At 36.5% G+C, this 22,493-nt stretch overlaps 1 protein-coding gene across 2 annotated transcripts; it reads right to left on the reverse strand.

The window, feature by feature from the left end:
• Nucleotides 1-35: 35 nt before the first annotated feature.
• LOC131164145 (uncharacterized) lies at nucleotides 36-22,434 on the reverse strand. 2 transcript variants are annotated; one of them, XM_058121132.1, is made up of 7 exons: nucleotides 22,325-22,434; nucleotides 21,918-22,221; nucleotides 1,945-2,069; nucleotides 1,683-1,748; nucleotides 1,434-1,580; nucleotides 1,161-1,330; nucleotides 36-656 (listed from the first exon to the last, which is right to left on the reverse strand). In XM_058121132.1, exons 1-7 carry the CDS (start codon nucleotides 22,387-22,389, stop codon nucleotides 259-261), a joined length of 1,275 nt encoding a protein of 424 aa, XP_057977115.1. In that variant the 5' UTR covers nucleotides 22,390-22,434; the 3' UTR covers nucleotides 36-258. The 2 variants fall into 2 exon arrangements, with proteins under 2 accessions (XP_057977115.1, XP_057977114.1); XM_058121131.1 differs by having other exon boundaries at nucleotides 1,434-1,748.
• Between the last annotated feature and the right edge of the window lie 59 nt (nucleotides 22,435-22,493).

Here is a 22,493-nt window from a genome sequence, read left to right on the forward strand (position 1 = left end):
CCACCCCCACCAACACAAATAAATAAATAAATAAATAATAGAACTCTGTTTTTTGCTACATAAAATCCTGTAGAAAATTCTTCATGGTTCACAAAGTACCAACAGCTACTTCAAAAATATACTTGAGAAAACCATTAAAGAAAAAGACAAGCAAAATAAAAATAAAAAATGTACATAATGTTATGACACCCACATTAGCAGAAGAAACACCAAAAAACAAAACATTATCTAATTGGACCACCATCGCTCATCCACTCCTCACAGGACTAGACCCCTTCCCTGGCAAATTGAAATATTGGAAAGCTTCAACCTGATGGCCTCAAACTCATCATTCTGCCTTTCCTCATCTGTCAACCAAGAAGATACGCATAATTCAATCAAATCCTTTCCACAGCTGGAAACCCCTTTATGGGGCCGGGTATTACCAAATTTTGTTATCTGCTGCAATTTTGTGTTAGAGGGTTCCTCAGCAAAACTATTTAGAATGTCTTGAATGGCACTGCACCAGATTGGCCGGGCTATCTTTAAGAAGTCTTGCACGGCTAACACAGGAAGGTTCACGCTTCCTAGACTAGATTCATCATGCCCACCTTTCCCGTGATAATCTGATCCTCCGAGTTTGATAAGAGCATGGGCATCAGCAAGGTCACTGAGTGCTAAAACAACCCAACAAATAAATCAATGCATAACCATGGACAAATGGATTAAAAGAAGAAAAAAAACCCCCGGGGGGGGGGGGGGGTCATCTTTTGGCTAATAATAATGGTTTTTGTTACTTTTATAATCTGCATTTTTCAGCTCTCCAACATTCACATAAAAAACTCAGAAACAATAAAAAGTCAATATAAATGCTGGAATACCAGCAAATAAGGTGCATTACTGCATTTTGTAATTATTAGAAAAAAAAAATGGAAAATGAAAGATGTTTAAGCAGGCCCTAACATGTCTCAATTTACACAAACATTAACATTCAATTCTTTCAGATTTTCAGAAGAGGAAAAAGGTTAATGTGTCACGCATTTGATATTAACAGAATGGGGAAAAAAGTTTAAGAGACGGGCATCTATGGATTTAATTCAATATTAACAGAGTGGGAAAAAATTAAAAAATAAATAAATAAATAAATAAAGCAACATTTTTATGAATTTGAAATCAAATACCAGCTAGTTTTCCATCACTTCTGTAAACTTCCAAACCATGAAGACCTGCATCTGTTAACCTCCTGATGATGGCAATGGGATTCTTCAATGCCCATGGGTGAGCCAGCACCGATACACCCCCCGTGTCACGGATAAATGCCACTGCTTCCTCTGCAAGGGGCTCACTTCCCCTGGATGAAGAGCAAAAAAAAGTTGTTATCCATCAAACTTTTCAAGTAAAGAAATATGCAGGTTATAATAAACAAATCATGAACATAAACTTAGAATTCTTACGTAGAATAAGCAGGACCACCATCATAAAGATATCGGGAAAAAGCCTGTTTCAAATTCTCGACATGGCCAGCTTCAACCATTGCACGAGCCACATGGAGTCTCCCAGGGGCAACCCCCTTGCCTGCTATCCTGGCTACGCTCTCCCACCTGATTGGCAACTTGAGATCATTCAACTTTGAGATAATTTTTTTTGCACGAAGGAAACGACCATCCCTAATGTTAGCCAAAAATTTCTCCACTTCATCAAACCTTCTAGGCCCACAGCCACTATAATATGCAAGGATGTGAACTGGTTCCTCCGATTCCGACCCCTCTCTGTTAATTAGTTCAAAACATCAGCCCCCTATTTATATTGGTAAATATTTAAATAATAAAATGTATATGGACCTTCTTTTCCCACTTCTTGCAATGACTATCGAGTGGTACAGCCCCAAGAGTGGTGATTGCAAGAATTGGCAAGTGTTTCCAGGAGAAAAAAGCAGGGTAAAACCAAGGCAATTGTGAAGGAGACCTTGGGGAAAATACTGTGCTAATCTCAACACCAGGGATTATCTTGATACCAAATCTGCAAGCTGCTTCCATGGCCTCAGGGATGCCAGCCATTGTATCATGATCAGTCAGAGCAAGTACTTTCACCTGTTCAACATGCATCAACTAATAAAAAAATTGCACTAGATTTTTTGTCAGACCATTGAAGCATTAAGCTAGATGGCTCCTTTTCTTCCTAATAATTAAGAGGGCGGTTTACATTATAATTAAATGTACATGGCTGCAACCAAAAAAAATAAACCAAAGACAAATTTTGAGATCAAACAGGTGCACACAAAATAAAACATGATCACAATAATTGATATATTTCCCCAGATTGTAGAATCCATTCCCGGGATACTGCTCACTAAAATACACTTATCTCATCTAACACTATTTCTTTTCCTTTGTTTAATACTCATTAAGAGGAAGTCAAAATGAAAAATTCCATTCAAATTATTAAATTGGATCAACCAAATAGGTTTAGTGTTCAGTCAAAAGAATGCAAAAAGAATGAAGCATTACTCAGATATTCTGCACAACTAAAGGGCTTATCATGCTTTTCATTCCAGAGATAAACATGTAACCCAAAGTATCAGAGAACAAAAGGCACCAGGAAGCAAAGTTGACAGTCTAAGTGGTTGGGATTTCTGTGAAAAAAAGATTTCTGAAAGATCTGCTTAAATCGGTATCAGGTTTAAACTAGTCATCACATTGCCAGCAATGACAAAGTTTGAAAATAAAAGCGCAAGAAATATAAGAAACACTGCAGCATGCACGGCACCTGCATTGCCTAAGATGAGCAGAACCATGGTTGTCAAAATCACGATCCCTACAGAATACAACCTTACCAAGCCAAAAAAATAAAAATAAAGGCTGATACAACCTCAAGGTTGCCATGTTGCATTTGGTTAGCAGAATCTCAGATGCATCTGAAATGAGATTCCTATTTCCAAGAATAAAACATCTATCTCATGGGAATATTTCTGTTTCATATAGATTCTACCTGGGATTTCTACTTCCAACAGCCACTTCAGTCTGGTCCAGCATGCAATGATGCTAAGCATTTCAACAAGATTACTATAATATCCTTCACTTGTGCAGGAAACAATAGCTGATAAAAATTCATATTTTCATAACATGTAAATATATTTACTCTAATGTTACATTATTATACTATTGTCCTATAATATAATAGTATCACAAATTAATATTATATAATATTGTAATAAATTAAATTATCATGTCTGATTATTTAATATGACTATGACATAATATAATATTGCTTTATATTTTTAATATTATAACAGTTTATTATTGTAAACACCAAGTGTCTGTCCGTGATAACAATGTATAAAATGGTAAAGTACATTACGATATCATTTTATCAATATAATAGCAAAAAAACATACAATTAACAAGACAAAACATTATAACATAAAAGAATTCAGAGAAAGGAACCTTGAAGCAAATTCGAAAGTCTAAGCCCCTGTTTGGGAGCACTTAAACAAAAAGTGTTGTTTGGTTTGAAGAAAATAAATGCTTAATTTTAAAAGCATTTGTCCTGAACCACTTTTTTGACACCCAAAAAAGCGATTTTGAAGAAGCAAAAGTAAATAGCTTTTAGGGAAAATGGGGTGAGCAATGACCACTCATAAGTGGTCACTGTTACTACACGTAGGGGTAATCTCTGTCATTTGCCATTAAAAAAATTTTCGGAAACATTCCGACTTCAACAAGTGAACACAGAACTCCCATCTCTTCTTCGTCTTCTCCTCTTCTTCTTCCCCACCATTCGGCTACAGCAGAGCTCTCTCCAGCCGAGCACACAGTAGCAGGATTCTCTTGCTGTCTCTCACTCTCTCTCCTCTCTCTATCTCGCGCAAACAAAAGGGGGCTGGCAATTTTGTCATCTGTCACAGCCATGAGCAGCAGTTCACGCACAAACACACAATGCACAAGCACAAATCAGTCACATTGCCGCTGCTCTACTTGCTATTTGATGTCTTGCACAGGCATACACCATTTCAGATCTAACTTCCAGATCTGCTAATGTAATTTCCAAGTTTCCTTCCCTCTGCTTATGAGGTAATTTTCTCCCCAGTATTGTGGATCATTGCTGCTGATGAAGGTGAAAAATCCATCTCCCAATTTTTATTCTGCCATTTTTATGTGTACAGATATTGTCATGGCTCTCTTCTGCCATTTTTATGCGTGTATTGATATTGTTGTGGTACCTTAGATAAAATCATATGGGTTTGGTGATGATGTGATTCCCTCATCTATGTCCAAATCATGGATTTAAATGTAAATGATATAATAACATTTCAGAGCTAAGGGATCCGTGCACATTTTGAATGCAAGGCTTTGAACAAATAATATTAACTCTGCCAATTTTATTTTACAAGAACAGATTCAACTATTTATACTTCTGTTTGCTGCAGTGAGCTGGGATTCAGAGAGTATAAGCAAAAAATTCACAACATTATTATTTTCACTTTTTTTATTTCAAAAATACAGTACAGGGTACATTTACAAACAGGAACAACCAGCTTCAAAGAAGGGATCAGGTTGGGGGAAATTTTACAAAGACACACTGATTGCACTTTTTGTCCTATTCTATCAAATTTCTGCACTGCATTTGTCAAATTGATTTGGTTTGTAATGGAATAAATGCAGCTTCATTCATTGTTAATTGGATCATTGGCCTCACTCAAACTCAAATTCAAAGGTCTCATATGCAAGTGCAATGGGGTGCTTGATGTATGCTATGGTTTGTACAAGACCAGATCTGGCACAAGTTGTCAGTGTGGTGAGCAAGTTTCTATAAAGTCCGGGACGACAACATTGGGATGCAGTCAAATGGATTTTCAAATATCTAAGGGGTATTATAGACTATGGCATCATGTTTGGCAAACAACAGGGTGATCCTTCAGTTGTGGGACATGTGAATGAAGACTATGTAGGGGACTTGAATGACAGGAGGTCTACCATAGTGTATGCATTCACTCTTGTGGGGGGGGGGGGGGGGGGGGGGGAGGGGAGGGATTGCAGGCACATGGTTCGGTCATTAGTTGCACTATCTACTACTGAGTCATAATATGTGGCAGTAGTTGAGGCTGGCAAGGAAGCTTTGTGACTTATAGGATTGGTCAAGGAGTTGGGTATTCAGCAAGGTGGAACTCAGCTACATTGCGATAGTTAGAGTGCCATTTATTTGGCAAATAACTAGGTGTATCATGCAAGGACCAAGCACATAGATGTGAGGAATCACAGGATCAAGAAATTGGTTTCTTCTAGTGAACTATTGCTTGAGAAAGTTAACACTTCTAAGAATGCAGCACACATGTTGACAAAGCCTATTCTCACAGACTAGTTGTTGACTTTTTTAGTCTGATCCCTATTTTGATGCTGACAAAGCACGAGGATCTTATGTGTGTATTCAGTTTGTAAACATGTTATAATTCAGAACACACATTAGTTGCACTATCTACTACTGAGTCATAATATATGGCAGTAGCTGAGGCTGGCAAGGAAGCTTTGTGACTTACAGGATTGGTCAAGGAGTTGGGTATTCAGCAAAGTGGAATTCAGCTGCATTGCGATAGTTAGAGTGCCATTTATTTGGCAAATAACTAGGTGTATCATGCAAGGACCACACACATAGATGTGAGGAATCACAAGATCAGGAAATTGGTTTCTTCTAGTGAATTATTGCTCGAGAAAGTTCACACTTCTAAGAATGCAGCAGACATGTTGACAAAACCTGTTACCATAGACTAGTTGTTGACTTTTTTAGTCCGATTCCTATTTTGATGCTGACAAAGCACAAGCATCTTATGTGTGTATTTAGTTTGTAAACATGTTATAATTCAAAACACACACATACGGGAAAGGAAAAATGAAGCTTGAAGGGACTTAAAAGCTCATACAATCAGGCACATTCCGTGAAGTCAAAAGAGCAAAAGAAGAAAAAGAAGACGACATATTTGTTTTATTGCAATGCATTTTAGTTTTATATCTTTGGTCCGTAATAATGCATGCATCTGCATGATATGATTGAATTCTCTGACTGGACGAACCATAGACTGACCATAGGGAATCAAAGGTCATAGACAGACCTTAGGGCACCCAATATTTTCAAGAAAAACCTTGCTCTTAAAAGCTAAACTTATACAAAGATTTTCAAAATAATTTAAAGTAAAAAACAAGGTCAAAATTGATTTTCATAAGGTCCTCGGTCGACCGACCCATGCACGTTCAAAGCGCCTCAGTCGACCGACCACACCATAGGCCAGAAGTCAAAATATTTGACTAAGCCTCGACCAACCGATCATAAATTGAACATAGTTTCCAAAGTCGACCGACCATAAAACTTGGCCTTTCTACCTTCCCTGGCCAACCAACCGATAAGATCAAAATAGCCTCAGCCGACCAGCATTCAAGTCTCAGGCGACCGGTCATTTGGCCAACCGACCGAACCTATGAAGGGAAGGAAAATCACCCTAAATCAGCCAACCGGCCCCTTTGCTCGGCCGATTGAACCCGGTTTGAAATTCAAAATTGCTATGTGTGTTCAGCCGACCAACGCTAGCATCGGTCGACCGAACCTCTCAGGTTCCAGTTATTTTCCAGTGCTAATTGCTTTTAATATTTAACTAACCAAATTGAAAAATACTAAGCGTGTCCCCAAACGATCAAAAATTTTAGAACTCTATATATACCCCTCTTATTAGCACAATAAGCAACTTTGATTAGTCAAATTTTTCTCTCAAATTTATTTAGGCTATTTTCAATCAAAATTCCCCCAAACCTATTTTCATTGCAAAAATCTTTCCTTTGGGGCAAAATTTTTACTCTCCTACTCTCTTTCCTTTTGTTCATTTGAAAAAAAATTTGAAAGAGAGCATTTTTATTTTAGGGCATTTATTTTTGCATCCATGCTTTCATAAATAAATTTTTATGATGCAAAAATCATTTGAAAAACCAAACCCCAGGTTCTCCTATTATTCCCTGAAAAATATATTTTTGGGAGAAATTTTTATTAGGGTCAAAACCTTTGAGCATTCATCATATACATTAATTTTCAAAGGTTGAAAAATCATTTTGAGAAAAACACCCTTACTCTCTGAGCATAAATTCATATCATGATTGAGAGTGCATTGAGCTTAAACGTATACATCTCTGCTTGTATTTTCAAAAGCATTTTATATGTACAAAAACGTGTTTATTGACCGGTTCAGTTCATCCCATAAATTGAACTGGGGAGTCTCTGCCCCGTAAGGAAAACTGGTTGGGTTCAGCCCAGAAATTGAACTAGGGGGTCACCGCCCCATAAAGGAGACCAATTGGGCTCAGTCTGATAATTGAGCTGGATTTTGGCACCATCTGTAAAGTGTTGCTGAGGTATCTCTGCCTTGTAAGGAGTGTTGGTTGTCGCTCAACCCGTGAATTAAGCTAGAGTGTCTCCACCCCGTAAGGGAGATCAGTTGGGCTCTACCTGGTAATTGAGCTAGGATATCCCTTGCCCCATAAGGAGAGGATTGTAAGTGGCATCGCTCCGCCCAGTTCAAGTGAGCATTTAGTGGAATCGTTAAGGGATCTGCCCAAGGCAGGGACGTAGGCTGGTTTGGCCGAACCTCGATAATAAATATATTATGTCTTTCTCTCTCTATCTTATTTAAATTCCTGCACTTTAATTTTTGCAAGTGTTGCCCCATAAGGAGAGGATTGTAAGTGGCGTCGCTCCGCCCAGTTCAAGTAAGCATTTAGCGGAATCCTTGGGGGGTCTGCCCTAGGCAGAACATAGGCTGGTTTGGCCGAATCTCGATAACAAATATCTTATGTTTTTCTCTCTATCTTATTTAAATTCCTGCACTTTAAGTTTTGCAAGTGTATGCTTGTTTATATTCATTGTCATAATTATTTGCATACACCCATTTAATTTAAATAAGATATACTGCATACGTGCGTGCTGGTTTTCATTGCCTAAATAATTTTACATACACGCGTGTATATTGAATGGGATATGATTTGTCGTGAATCAGCGAAATGTTTAAATTAGCCAAAAGGTCTTTAAAACCCAATTCACCCCCCCCCTCCTCTCTTAGGATCACACCAATTACATCACAAGTTCAAGCACTGCTTGGACTTGATGAACATCTCCATATGCTAGATGGGATTGGGAGGCGTCCCAACCTATTGTCCCAGGTGGAGCTCCAGGTTATGTTTTCTTATTCTCCTAAGGGGTGATTATTCGCCAAGGTAAAGATTGTTGTAGTATGTGACTCATATTGAGTGGAACACATGTGCAGAGAAAGCAGGTTGAAGAAAACAAGGAAACTTGTCTAAAGAAAAACTGTCGACGGTTTTTATAGGTGCATCGACAGTTACGTCAACAGTTTCTTCTAGTGAAGAAAAACTGTCAATGGTTTTGTTCGACATCGGTTTTAAAATTTGAACTTGGACGGTTAATAGGTTGGGGTGGGGGGGGGGGGGAATCCTCCGCGGAAAGGATATTTGGGGATTTTTATAATCCCTCTGTACGTCTAGGGTTAGAATAAATACAATGATGTAACCCTATTTTTGAAGAGAGTGAATTTCAGCCGCTCCTTGCTCTAGTGGACGTAGGCATTCTGCCAAACTACGTTAAATCCTGTGTGTGTTTATTGCTTTCATTATCTCTGTGTGTTTTCATATTATTCATCGTGATTGTTGCATTGCACCGCACGTTTTTGCACAACATCCCAAGAATCGGATTTATGTTTGGATGCCATCCAATTGTTTGAGAATAAGGGAGAAAGGGACATCATTTTATTAACGCCAAGTGATGAGCTTCGTTATCAATGATTGATTAGAGAGATTAATAGAGTGAAGTAGTTGCATCATTTTATGCGAGTTATATAGTACTTTTTTAATCCATGGAACTATGTTGTGTTGGTATGTTTTCATGTATGGACCACTTTATTTTGGATTGTATGATGTTAGACAATGTGATCATTCGGTCAAAGCACAATTGTATTTTATGTTAAGTTGTCAACCTATGCCCATTTTACTTATTCGGCTTTAATTGGTTATTTATGTTAACATATGCCTATTTTTTTTGTGTGTGTGTTCTTTATGTTGTCGCACTACTAAGACTACGAATCTAGAGTGCTTTGCATTCTACAAAAATGTTTGTTAGGACGTCTGTATTTTTAAGCCATGAGTATATGCTTGAAATATTGAATGGTCATGTTGCTTCCAAGGAACCTTTTCGTATGCAAAGACATTCATTGTTGGATCTAGAAAGACATTTGAAGGAAAGGAATTTATTGCGCGATGGAAGGGAAGTTACCGTTGTAGAACAATTGGGCATATTTTTATACATTATTGCACATGCAGCTGACTACTGTTTGGCATGTAATAGATTTCAACATTCGACTAAACAATAAGTCGTCACCTCAATGCGGTCTTAATAACATTATCTCAATTTTCTAACCACATAGAAGACACAAAAAAATTCCCCCAGAAATAAGAAATAATGAGAACCTTATTTTAAGGTATGATAGTTAATTTATTGCAACATACACTAGTTCTTTTTTAAAAATTTGTTCTCATCAATGACCACATAAAAAAGTAACAAAAATTTGTAATTGGTTTTGTTATAGGATTGCATAGGTGCAAATGCAATTCATGGAACACATAAATGCATTTGTTGATGTAGACAAACAAACTCCATGTCCCAGGCGTAAATTAATTTATACACAGAATGTTATGGTCACGTGCTCATTTGATATGCTATTCACCTTGGTCAATGTAGGATGGGAAAGAAGAGCAAATGATATGAGAATATTTACTCATTGCTTTCGATCAACTGAACTACAGTTTCCCTATCCTCCCCCAGGTATTATTGGTAACATTTGAATGGTAGCTACAAAAATTTAGGTGTTGGTGCAAATTTCAGTGTTGCATCATTATATTTTACCTTTCACATTTGAGACTGACAGGGAAATATTATGTTGTTGATACTGGGTATATTAATACTTATGGCTACATCGCTCCATACAAGGAAAATAGATATCATTTACTTGATTTTAGGAGGAATGGTAGACCACAAGGGAAGAAATTTAGTTATCATCATTCATCACTAAGAAATGTTATTGAGCCATGTTTCGAGGTTTTGAAGAGAAGATTTAGATATTGACAAATACACCTCCTATTTCATTAAGACAACATATGTATATTGTAATTTCTTTCATGACATCACATAATTTTATATTGCTGAAAGCACATCATGATGAATTATTTAAAATGTACAAGGATGAAATGTTTCATTCAAACCATACATCAAGCAGTTCAGGTGTTTCGAAGTATGGTATGTTTATGCTGCACGAGCACAGCTAATGAATAATTTGAGATATGAGAACACAAATCAAAGTTTTCATGAACGTAATCATATGTAATTTTTATTGTACTTTTATGTAATATGTGCTAAGGTTGTAATATGAATTAATAATTTGGCTTGAAATGTATTTTCAAGAGTTGCACAATGCATGTATGGTTTTTTAAGAACTATAAAATAAGTGTTGTTTAGCTGTCTACTATTATAAATTAATTGGTACTTCTTTAAAAAAAAACTTGTTCTTATACATTCATTATGCAACTCTTTAGAATAAGACAAACTATAATTCTTGAAACCATACATGCATTGCACAACTCTTAAAAACACATTTCAAGTCAAATTATATAATTCATATTACAACCATAGCACAAATTACATAAAAGTCCAATAAAAATTACACATAATTACATTCATGAAAAATTAATTATTGATCAGTTGTGCTAGTGTAGCATCAAATATACCATACTCTAAAACACTTGAACTACTTGATGCATCACCTTGCAAAGAATCATTTCCATCCTTGTACATTTTAAATAATTCATCATGATGTGCTTTCAGCCGAATAAAATTATGTAATGTCATGCAAGAAACTACAATATACGTCTGTTGTCTTGTTGAAAGGGAGACATATTTGTCAATATCTCAAATCTCTTCTTCAAAACCCCAAAGCATCGCTCAATAACATTTCTTAGTGATGAATGACGATACTTAAAAAGTTCCTTCTTCCCTTGTGGTCTATTGCCCCTCCTAAAATCAGGTAAATGATATCTATTTTCCTTGTACGGAGCCATGTAGTCATATGTATTAGGATACCCAATATCAACCACATAATATTTCCTTATCAAATGGAAAGATAATTACATTATGCAACATTGAAATTTGTACCAACACCTAAATGTGTAGCTACTATTCAAATGTTAACAATAATACTTAAGAGAGGATGGGGAAATTGTGGTTCAAATGATCAAAGGCAATGAGTAAATATTCTCATATCATTAGCACTTCCTTCCCATCCCGCATTGATAAAGGTGAATAGCATATCAAATGAGCATGCAGGCATAACATTTTGTGTACAAATTAATTACGCTTGTGATATAGAGCTTGTTTATCTACTCTGACAAATGCATTTATATCTGTTCCATCAATTGCACTTATGCAATCCTATAACAAAACCAATCACAAAATTTTGTTACTTTTTCATATGATCACTGAAGAGAACAAAATTTAAAAATAGAGCAAGTGAATGTTACAATAAATTAACTACCATACCTTAAAGTAAGGCCAATACTTCTCATTATTTCTTATTTCAGGGGAAATTTCTATGAGTCTTCTATGTGGTTAGAAAATTGAGATAATGCCATTAAGACCGTATTGAAGTGACAGCTTACTATTTCAATCAAATGTTGAAATCTATTACATGTCAAATGGTAGTAGGGGTGGCAAAACGGGTCAAAACCGGATGGGTGATCCGTGACTCGCCCGTTTAAATTGGATTTGGGTTTTATACCAGCCGAACCGTTTATAAACGGGTTAAGCTGAGTTCGAGTTGAGTTGCCCAGCGAGTGATCCGTTTATTTGTCTACTATATAAACACATTACACATAAAACCCTAATTTCTATCCACTATTCCACTCCTGCACTCTACTAGTCCACTGCCTTGCGCCCTTTCCTATCTGCCCAGCACGCTGCACGCCAATCCAACTTCCAACTTCCAAGTTCTGATTCTTCTGAAAACTGAAGCTCGCCATCTCCCTCATGATGCTCGGACGGTGGTCGTTTCGGCCTTCAAGTCCCAGACTCAGAGGTAGAGCCGTAGAGGTGGAGGTCAGTTACAATTTTTTGATTTTTTGGGTTCTCTATTACGTTTCTTGGTTTTCTTATTCACGATCCGTTGTATCTATCACAGATCAAGCTCCCTCATGATGCTCGAACAGTGGTCGGTGGATATCTGTAGTTCTGTTCGGCATTCGTTTCAGCCTTCAGGTCCCAAACTCCCAAAAACGCAAAGGTAAAGCCGTAGAGGTGGAGGTGAGTTACGATTTTTTGATTTTTCGGGTTCTCTATTACGTTTCTGGGTTGTTTATTCACAGATCCATTGATGAATCATGATGTGTTCTAGGGCGAAGAGTTTCACTATTTCAGCAACGGAAAGAACCAAAGTAGAACTGCGCATTTTTTGGGTTCTCTGTTATGTTCTTTTTATTTAGATGTTAATAAATAAAATGGAGTGTTGTTTTAAAAAAAAATTGTCATTTTATATGAAATGTTTACAAATTTTTAAAATAAATAAATTATATTTTTTAAATGAGTGGCCCGTTTATTAAACAGACGGATCAAGGTTTACATAGTAGTGACCTATTAATAAACGGGTCAACCCAAACCCATTTAACCCCAACCCATTTACGACCCGCCTGAACTTGGCCCTTGAACCCATTCTGCCACCCCTAAATGGTAGTCAGCTACATATGCAACAATATATAAAAATATGCCCAACTATTCTACGACAGTCACATCCCTTCCATCCAGCAATAAATTCCTTTCCTTTAACTGTCTTTCTAAATCCAACAATACATGTCTTTCCATACGAAAAAGTTCTTTGCAACCAACATGACCATTCAATATTTTGAGAATGTACTCATGGCTTGATAATATGGACATCCTCATAGGCATTTTTGCAAGACACAAAGTACTTTGGTTTTGTAGTCTCAACAACGCAACAACATTAAGTAATTTATTTTTTATGTTCTTTTCCATTTCTACACACAATACATACATACAAAAATAGACATAAGTTAACATAAATAACCAATTAAAGTTGAATTAATAAAATGGGCATAGGTTAACAACTTAACATAAAATACAACTTTACTATGACCGAATGATCACATTGTCTAACATCATAATTCCCCTTTTTCCCTCATTCTCAAACAATTGGATGGCATCTAAATATAAATCTAATTCTTGGGTAATAAGTGTCAACATGTTAGTTAACATTTCAATGCATTTCTTCATTGAAAATTTATCCTTTAGGGGAGGCGAAGACCTGATTCTACATCTCCGCTAATAATTGATTTGCATATCATATGAATCAACCTCTGATTCTTTTCGGCCATAGACTCCCTCCAATGAGCTTTCCCTTTCTACTAGATCCTTCACCATTCTTACACTTTCGGCCCCTAGTCCTTACCCGACGTCCTTCCCCAGATGAACTATGTTCACCTAAAAGAGGTTGCTGCTCAGTAGGATCAAAAGGTGGATCATCACTATCTCCTAATCCCTAGTCTATGGCAAACCTATGAATCCCTTCGGAGGGCTCAACAAAATTCAGTAGTCTGCCCATTGAAGAAGACCAACGATGCTCCCCCATTGCATATGCACCATTATAAATAGTCCATAGTCGACCTAAATGTTGTAGAGGCCTATCATGGAAGTACTTACACTGTAGATGGGCCTATAATGAAAGCATACATGCCTATGCCTAAGTTATACCACAACAAGTTTGATCACAACAATAACTTGGAATTATAACAAGCTTACCAAAACAAATAAATCCCATATTTCATTGCCAACATCAAGCCCTCCTTCTGTATTAGGATTAATAGTAACACCAAGTTCTTTCTAAGTGATTCCCAACACTTGAAGAGGGCTTTGGTACTGTCAAAGTGGTTTTTTCATTTGTTTGTGCAAATATGATACATCTTATCTTACAAATAGTCCGATCCTTATTTTAAGCATTTAAACCAAATAGCACTTTAAAAAAAAAATCAATTATTTTGAGTGACAAGTGTTATAAGCACCTTTTTTTAAGTGCTCTTGTCAACACCAAGTTTTGAAGGCCCATTTGGGTTGCCAGCATTTGGTGACCATTTTGAAATCAAAGAAGTATAGAGTACCAAACCATTGGTGCATCTAACTTGTCCTTTTTATCTTTGAAAATGGAGTCGTCACTTTATTTTAATTTTTTAGAAGGCAAAATAAAGGAAAACATTTTTAAAAAAAGATTAGGTTCAGGACTAGAGAATTCAAAGAGTTAGTGCCCTAAAGCACCCATTCCAATGAATGGTTATTGTGCTTAACTTTTGTGTGTGTACATCCCCTTATGAAAATGCTCGACCTTTACTCCCTTTGAAAAGACTTTCGTAGGACTTGTGAAAGTCCTACTACTTCAATGCCTAATCAAACAAACATACACAATACATATAATACACAAACAACAAGGAAAAATGAACAAATGATAAACGAGGGATTTAGTTTTTTTGTTTGGCATAGCTGGATCTACCAAGTAGGCTGCCTACATAACCTCAAAAGGGGAAGAAAGTCATCTATAGTTCCCAAAAAACATTTTTCATTCAAGTTTAAAAACATTTTTTGGGTTATTTTATGAAACAGTAGGAATTTGCATAATTTTGGTTTCTTTGGGAGGAAAACCACAAAAACCAACTTGAAATCCCTTGTTTTATCTTCTAGAAAAGAGACTTTTTAGTCCATTCAAAAACAGCATCATGAATGGTTCATTAAAAAGTTAAATATTCTAAAAGACATGTTTGGCTTATTTTGAAAGAAAACCATAAAAACTATTTTGAAAAAGTGTGGATTCTTGAAAGAAGAACCACAAACCCGACTTGACCATCATTCAAAAGATTAGAGAACACTCAAATGTCGCTTCATCGATGTATGACCCCAAATAATTTGAAAATGTTGCAAAAACATTGCTGTTTTTGAGAAAACTCATACAAATTCATTAGCTTTTTATTAAAAAAAAATGATTTTTTGTAGATAAACAATGAAAACTCTAAATAAAAAAATCAAACAATATCAATCAAAGGTGCTCTACCATATATAGAGACACTAAGACACTTGGAATCACCAAAGAAGTCAAGAGAGAGTGTAAAATGAGCACTCTCAGGAATTGGCGGTCCACCACATTCAGGGGTTGGTCGATCACTTGTAGCCAACAGCTACAATTTCAAAATGGAGAGAGGTCGGTTGACCGCCTAAAGAAGAACCCCAACATACGCATGCAATTTTGACATCCTAACATGTTTTTTCTTATGCAATCATGATAGAAACATGTCTTACAACTCTTAACATGCAATTTCGACATAGCAAAGTAAAGAAATCGTAAAGAGAAAATCACAAAATTGAAAGAAACACATATATGTTTCAACATGCCAAAATCAATCATATGCATAGAAATGAACGAAGTAAAGGGTTTGGCATTAACCTTTTTAAAGAAAAACCCTCTGTAAATCAAGTGTAAGGCCCTTCACTTTGGATCATACTCCTAAAGCCCTTTTTCAAAGAAGGGAGTTATAGAATCTCGTCTTTCTCTACTTCAATAGAAAACTCTCTTGAAACCCACAAATTGATCTTGAAACTCTCACTTTGCCCCCAACTTGGACGTGCCTTAAAATCTCCTATAGAAGGTCCTTTTATAGACCTTCAACAGAAGGGAGGGAAAACCATTTTCAAATTTGATTTTCAAAAATTCAAATTTGAAAATAACTACCAATAACCACCAATAACTACCAACCATCAACTACCATGGTCAGCAGTTGACATGTGGCATCAAAGGGACATGTGATTGGTTCAGAATCTCCAGCCAATCGCATTAAGTCAAGTCAAAAATTCAAATTTCAGGCAAATTGATCAATCAACCCCAACCGTCAGTAGGATGGTGCCAACACAAAGGAAAGGAACGAGGGTGGTCGATCGCCCAGTGAAATTTTAGCTCTTTTCTCTTTAATCCTTTCAATTTTTCCATCTTCATTTGGATTGAATGTGTTTGGTCAAAAATTGACTATCGACAGCTCCCAAATGGGGGATTACTATAAAAAAAAAAATATTATGAAAGATCTGCTTACAATCAGCATAGGGTTTACAATCACTGATGCTTCATATTAACAATTCTTCTCTTCCTTTCTATAAGAAAACACACACTCCCAATGTTTCCTAAATGCTTCAAACCTTGACTCTTTTATGTCTCCCGACATCCCAACACTCATTTCAACTCCTGCTTCCGCTTACCGGAACCATGATTTAGAATCAGAATATTGCAACTAAAATGCTTAAATGATAAATATGCAATTCGCAAAGTGCAGAAATTGTGGAATATGTACCTAATAAAAAGCATCAATTAATATAAACACAACTGATAAATCGACTAAATATAACACCAAACTCAAATACAAACAATTTGATATAAAGGTCTTAAAAAAAAAAGGTTTCATTTTACTTATAACTCAAATACTCAATACTTTATTACCAAAAAATCTAAATTTTTCATTATTAATTTCTTATCCCTATTTGGTGTGGAAAATTAATTAGATACTAGAAGCCAAATCATAATGCAGTCCAAATGCAATAAAGTCATAAATATATTTTATCAAAATAAAGTTTTTAGCTGCTACAGATACCAATTTATAAGATTAACTGCTGTATAATTTCTGTGATCATACAACTATCTATTACGAAATCTAAAGAAAGAAAATTGATAAACCATTTTTAAACTGAATTTGAAAATATTCCACAAATGGATGAGCCAAGAATTGTTGAATTGCCACAACTGTGCACATGTTTGTGTGTATAATTCAATACAGGTAAACTTGTAAAGTGAATAAAACTTAAAGAATCTGAAAAAAATTGAAGTACCAAAAATTAATGCTCCAAATTTGAGCTTATCAATTTTTTGAATTACGTGTGGACAAAAATCTCCATAACCAACATGAATTAACAGTGTGAAAAACATATGCAATCTTCTACAACCATAGCACAAAATTGGGTACAACCATAGCATAAAAACTAAACCAGACCAGCTGCTGAATTGGATTCAACAGATCCAGTCACTTGGCAGTCTGGATCAAGGGGAAAATCACATTTTTTTAGCAATGATAAAACTCAATGAACCCAGTGCAAACCAAATCAATTCAGCCTGATCCTGATTAGTGAGTAGATTGACTTGGTATTGGTGGAAAAAGCTTGTGCGAGTCTTTTGGTGGGCAAGCTTTGAACCTTGACCACCAATTATGCTCCAAAAGTACTAACCAACCAAACTCATGTATGTTTTATATATGTAACTGAGCAATTTTATTTGAATGTCAGCTAAAGTGCCTTTACTGAACAAATAAAAAAATGAATCTATCCATTCAAAAATACCACACTCTAACTATAATGCTATTTCAAAAATTAAAACCCAAGAAAAGGATCAAACATGGTGGGAAAGAATTTCGGTAATGAGTAGTTAGTTGAACTGGGTTTCTTCTACAACACTTTTTCAGATTAGTTCTTTAAAGTTTAGACTTTTAAATATAAGCCCAATATTAGACCAATCCAACCAACCCTATGGCTTCACTGGGCTAGTCACCATTTCAGGTTTTAAAAGTATGTTTATAATCATGAAAAATCCTACAAATTCTTTGGATGTGCGTGTCATTGATTCAAAAACCAGGTTGGCCCATTGATCAGACCACCGTATTTTAAAACTATAACCATCGCAACTCCATGAAATTCTCTTCTTTTTGTCTTTTCTTGGATGATAAAAAGAATTGAGATTTATTAGTGTCAGAAATACAGAAAAGGGCAGAATTCTTCAAGAAAAGCAAGAGGAAGGAAAAAAATAAGGACAGAAAAAGCAAAGAACTACAATGCATAGAAGGAAAGGACAAGAAGGAAGCTAGACTCTGTCAAGTCAACATTCCCTACTATCAGTTGCTACTCCTATCTGGAAATGCAGTTAACATTGTCCTGCTGCCAGTTGCTATTCTCATCCTAAAAAATACATAAATGAGACAGCCCACAAAGAAGCACTTTGATAATAGTGAGGCTTTGTTAAAGTATAGACAACAGCAAGATATAATTTCCTTGCTTAATGGTTGGCAGTATGCCTTTCGCAACCATCTATAGAAGTTTCATTTTTCTAGATCATCTCACACCCAAAGGATTAGGGGAAAAGAATTATGGACAACTGCTCCTCCATGAGGCACCAACATCATAGTTTTCAGTCCTCTTTTCAACTTCAACTGTAATCCTCTTGAGCTGCATGAATAATCTGACTAGAGAATTCCTAAATATTTTCCTCAGCTACCAAATGCACTCTAATAAAAATATTCATCATACAGTTGTTCACACTTAATGTCTGTAAATGCCCAAAATTATCATTTTGCCATAATTGTGAATATCATCTCATAATGGACCTATTATCCATATAATTATTTCTTGATTGCTAATTATTTCATGCTTGCACCTTTGAACAAGATCAGACCTGCCGCAAACATTCCCTGGATTGTTTAGTGGGATAAGTCGCAAGATCCCCAACCAATTGTAGTCCTAAAATGATCTAAAAAAGAGTTTTGACTTGATGAGCTCAAAATAAAATTTGTTATGGGACGCTGGGCCCCCATTAAGCTTTTCTGAGGTTACTCAAGTACCCTCCTCCACCTGTCACCCTCTGTGCTTGAGCTTATTAATTTGTTTGGTCTGCCACATCCATTGCTAGTGTACAATGAGATCCCTCCTCAAGAACCACTTCTTACAATAGCTTCAATGAATTTTATTTGGAGAGTTTCCCAAATTGAAAAGACAAAATAAAACACTAATACTTTTTGTTGGTTGTTTTTGTACTCACAGATTTCCTACAAATAGAACAAGAATCTGATAACAAATTGTTGCCGTCAAAACTTGCAGGACCAAGCTGTCAGATATCTACATGGAAAAGACACAAGCCTTGGGGGACTCCGGGTATTCTTTGGGGGATCACTCTGATCCTTAAGTCTAGGAGAGGAGATAATGTGAACGTAGGCAACAGAGGTAGTAGAAGTAGTGAGCATACATTGCCCTACTTGAGGCCTCTGCTTTTATAGGTGAAATCCCTCCTAGCATAAATGCCATTTGAGTTAAGGCTCCCATTTTGTGGAGTTCATAAATTTAATGACATAGGTTACAAGGTCCCTTGTGGTTAGATATTGCCGTAATCTTCAAAAGGTCTTGGAGTTGGAGCCTTTTCCATTACCCAATGCCAAGACTTTAACCAAATTACATATTTTATATCTCCATCATTTGGCACCCACTCCCACACCTTGAAAGTTGAAAGGCACTTTCAGGCGAGGGAGTAAGTTTTGGCAAATCCTCATTTCTTTCCAATCGAGGAAGAGCCTTAGACCAAGTGAGATCAGTCCTTAAATCACGATGGACCTGACACCTCCAAGCCAATTTTTTTATATAGTAAAAGAAGAATTTCATCAATAGGATGAGTATATACAACTAAGAGAACAAGACATCTCCTTAACATAGTCTAGGAAATCTAGATAAAAAACACAAAGAAACAGCCTAAAAACTACAAAACAATAGAGAGAAAAAAACAACACAAACTAACGTCCAACCCAAAATTGAGCTCGGTCCTCCAAGCAAAAGACAAGTTTGGCCCTCCAAGCCAAGGTAAACCTCAAGCTCCCATGCTAAGATCACCCTTTGGCCACTTTAGCTCAAGTGAACCTTGGTCCTCTAAGCTGAGATGGACCTCTTGCTCTCAATTTTAGGTCTCCACCCTTGCTCCTTCAATCTGAAGTCAGTTTCCCGAGCTGAGGCGAACCTCTCCCAAACTAAGATCTCCTTCTTTGCCCCTTCAAACTGAGGTCAATTTCCCAAGTTGAGGTGGACATCGAGATCTAAGATCTCCTCCCTTGACCCTTTAATTTGAGGTTAATTTCTTGGGTCAATCTAGAATTCGAGTTCCCAAGTCAAGATTTCCTCCCCTGCTCCTTCAATCCGAGCTCAATTTCCCAAGTTGATGTGGACCTTAGTCTTCCGAGCCAAGGAGAACCTTAAGATTCCAAGTCGAGGTCTTCCCCTTGCTTCCTTCAATTGAAATGGATCTTGGTCATCCAAACCAAAGATGACCTTAGTGTTTTGAACCGAGGTGACCTCATTGGTCCCGATAGTTGATGACCCTTTGGGGTATTTTCTATCAATCTAAAATATAGTTCAACCACGGTAACCTTTTAGGGGCTTTTGCACTGGCCTCAAGCTCCTCAATAGAGGTGACACCATAGGTCTTCTTTATTCAATAAACTTGAACTATTCAATCGAGATGACCTTTGGAGCCTTTTTTTATTAACACTACATTTCTCAACTTTGGTGATCCCATGGGTCTTCTTTATCTAACCCCAAATTATTCAACCAAAGCGACCCTTTGGGTCCTTTTGTATTGACCTCATGCTTCTCAACTAGGCAACCCCATGGGCCATGGATCTTCTTTATGTGAACCCAACTTGGACTTTAGGCTCCCAAGATGGGTTCACCTTTGTAACAAATGATCACCATGACATATGCAAAGATCAAAGTTCGATTTTTTATGCCAACACATAGTTACAAGAAAAAAGCTAAAACCCTAGCGAACAACATATTGATACAAGCATTCCAGAACATGGTACATTATCGTTCTAAAATGCTAAATCTATCGACACAAAATTTTAACTCAATTTTTTTCACATAACATAATATTTTTATTAGTTAAAAATGGGGAATCATCACATATCAAGTTTATTTCTATCACTGTTAATCTATTCAACATAGAAAAGCTTTTTGCATCTAGAGACACCTCAACATCCTCTCCAAACATACAAGTGTCGTTACAAATTTTTCACCAATATATTGATTCAAGTATGCCTCTAACATTTCACATTTTAGGACATGTATCATACCGCAACCTTGTCCCCGTCCCAATTCCACATTTTAAGTAACAATGTGTCAACACAAGTAAACAACAAACCCATATTGACATTAAACATTTTTTTATGAGCCAGTACTTTAGGGAAAGTTCAATTCAAAATAAAGCAAACTAGGATGGGATTTCTAAGGCATATAAAATCACCAGCAGGAAACCAAAAAGAAGGAAGGGGGAGAGAACTGTCACTCTCTCCGTGAACAGTGGTATAACAAACCCAATAGAGAAATTTACAGCAATTGAAAATAGAAAGAAAAAAATTTTAAAACAAAGTAACAATGAAGAAACACAGAAATGGTCACAAAAGATCATTACACAGTTGGGGAAGAAGAAGAAGAGTAGTGGCAAAGCAACCATTACCCTGTCAGGGAAAATACAATTCAATTCAATTGAGTTCAATAGAGTTCAATAATGCCTCCTGGAATAATTGAATTCTATGCCATTTCATTTGAATTATTTTGCATGGTATTGCAAATAAAAAGAATATGAGAAGATTTTATCCTAGAACATTTAAAAGAGGATTTGTAAGTTGGAGATGATACTGAAACTTCATTTGTAATTTTCAAAAATTCTCGCCAAATCGGCAATTTTTTTAACAGATTTGAGACTCAGAATATGTACCTTTTTGTGTTTTTCAGAATTGTGATTGCAGTTATTTCTATTTTTTCCCAAGCCAAAAGTTCAAGCCACCAACGACGAGCAAAGATAAATGCTTGCTACCATTAAAAAATCAATTAAAAAACACAGAGATACATAAACAAATATATGATCATACAGTTAAACAGAACAAAAATCCCCACACGCATTTCGACTATTATCTCAGAAACAACAAAACCATAACAAACAAACTCACCCCATTGGCATGAGCTCTCTCGACGAGCTTCGAAGGGGGCAAGAACCCATCACTGCAAGTCGAGTGAGAATGCAATTCAAACACTACCTTCTCCGCTACTCTGGCACGGACCTTCTGCACCCCAAATTCATCAGCAACATCTAAGGAAACAGAAGAACTTTCTAAGAACACCCATTCATTCACGAAGTTGTGAGCAACTATCTGCTCAGCTGTCATCTTCCTCTTTCTACCACCTCTCTTCTTTTTCTTCTTCATCTTTGCGTCTTCTGCTTTCAGCCTTCCTCGGGTTGTATTTGTTGCAGCTCTGAAGAAGAAAACCGTCGAGGGTAAGTTAAGTAATTGGGATGCGGGGACCTAAGACTAGGTTATAGAAATGGCTAAGAACGATGAATGAGCTCCTATCGTACAACACAAGCGCAGGCGTACACCGCCCCGGGCAGAGGACCTGCTCTTCAATGCCACAGTGAATCATCTGCAAAATTCAATTGAAGTGGATGGAAGACACGCAAAGGATTTTCCTTGAATTTTTTTATTCAAAAAAAAAAAATCTGTAGACCGTTTTAATTTTACTAGCCA

This window comes from Malania oleifera, chromosome 9 (genome assembly GCF_029873635.1).
Source record: "Malania oleifera isolate guangnan ecotype guangnan chromosome 9, ASM2987363v1, whole genome shotgun sequence".
NCBI classification, from domain to species: Eukaryota; Viridiplantae; Streptophyta; class Magnoliopsida; order Santalales; family Ximeniaceae; genus Malania; species Malania oleifera.

Coding starts and splice junctions, on each gene's coding strand:
- LOC131164145 (XM_058121131.1), bottom strand. CDS start 22,389: ATGATTCACTGTGGCATTGAAGAGCAGGTCCTCTGCCCGGGGCGGTGT. Junction 2,070..21,917: donor AGAGAGCTCATGCCAATGGG/GTGAGTTTGTTT, acceptor CATGTTGAACAG/GTGAAAGTACTTGCTCTGAC. Junction 657..1,160: donor AAGTGATGGAAAACTAGCTG/GTATTTGATTTC, acceptor GGGTTGTTTTAG/CACTCAGTGACCTTGCTGAT.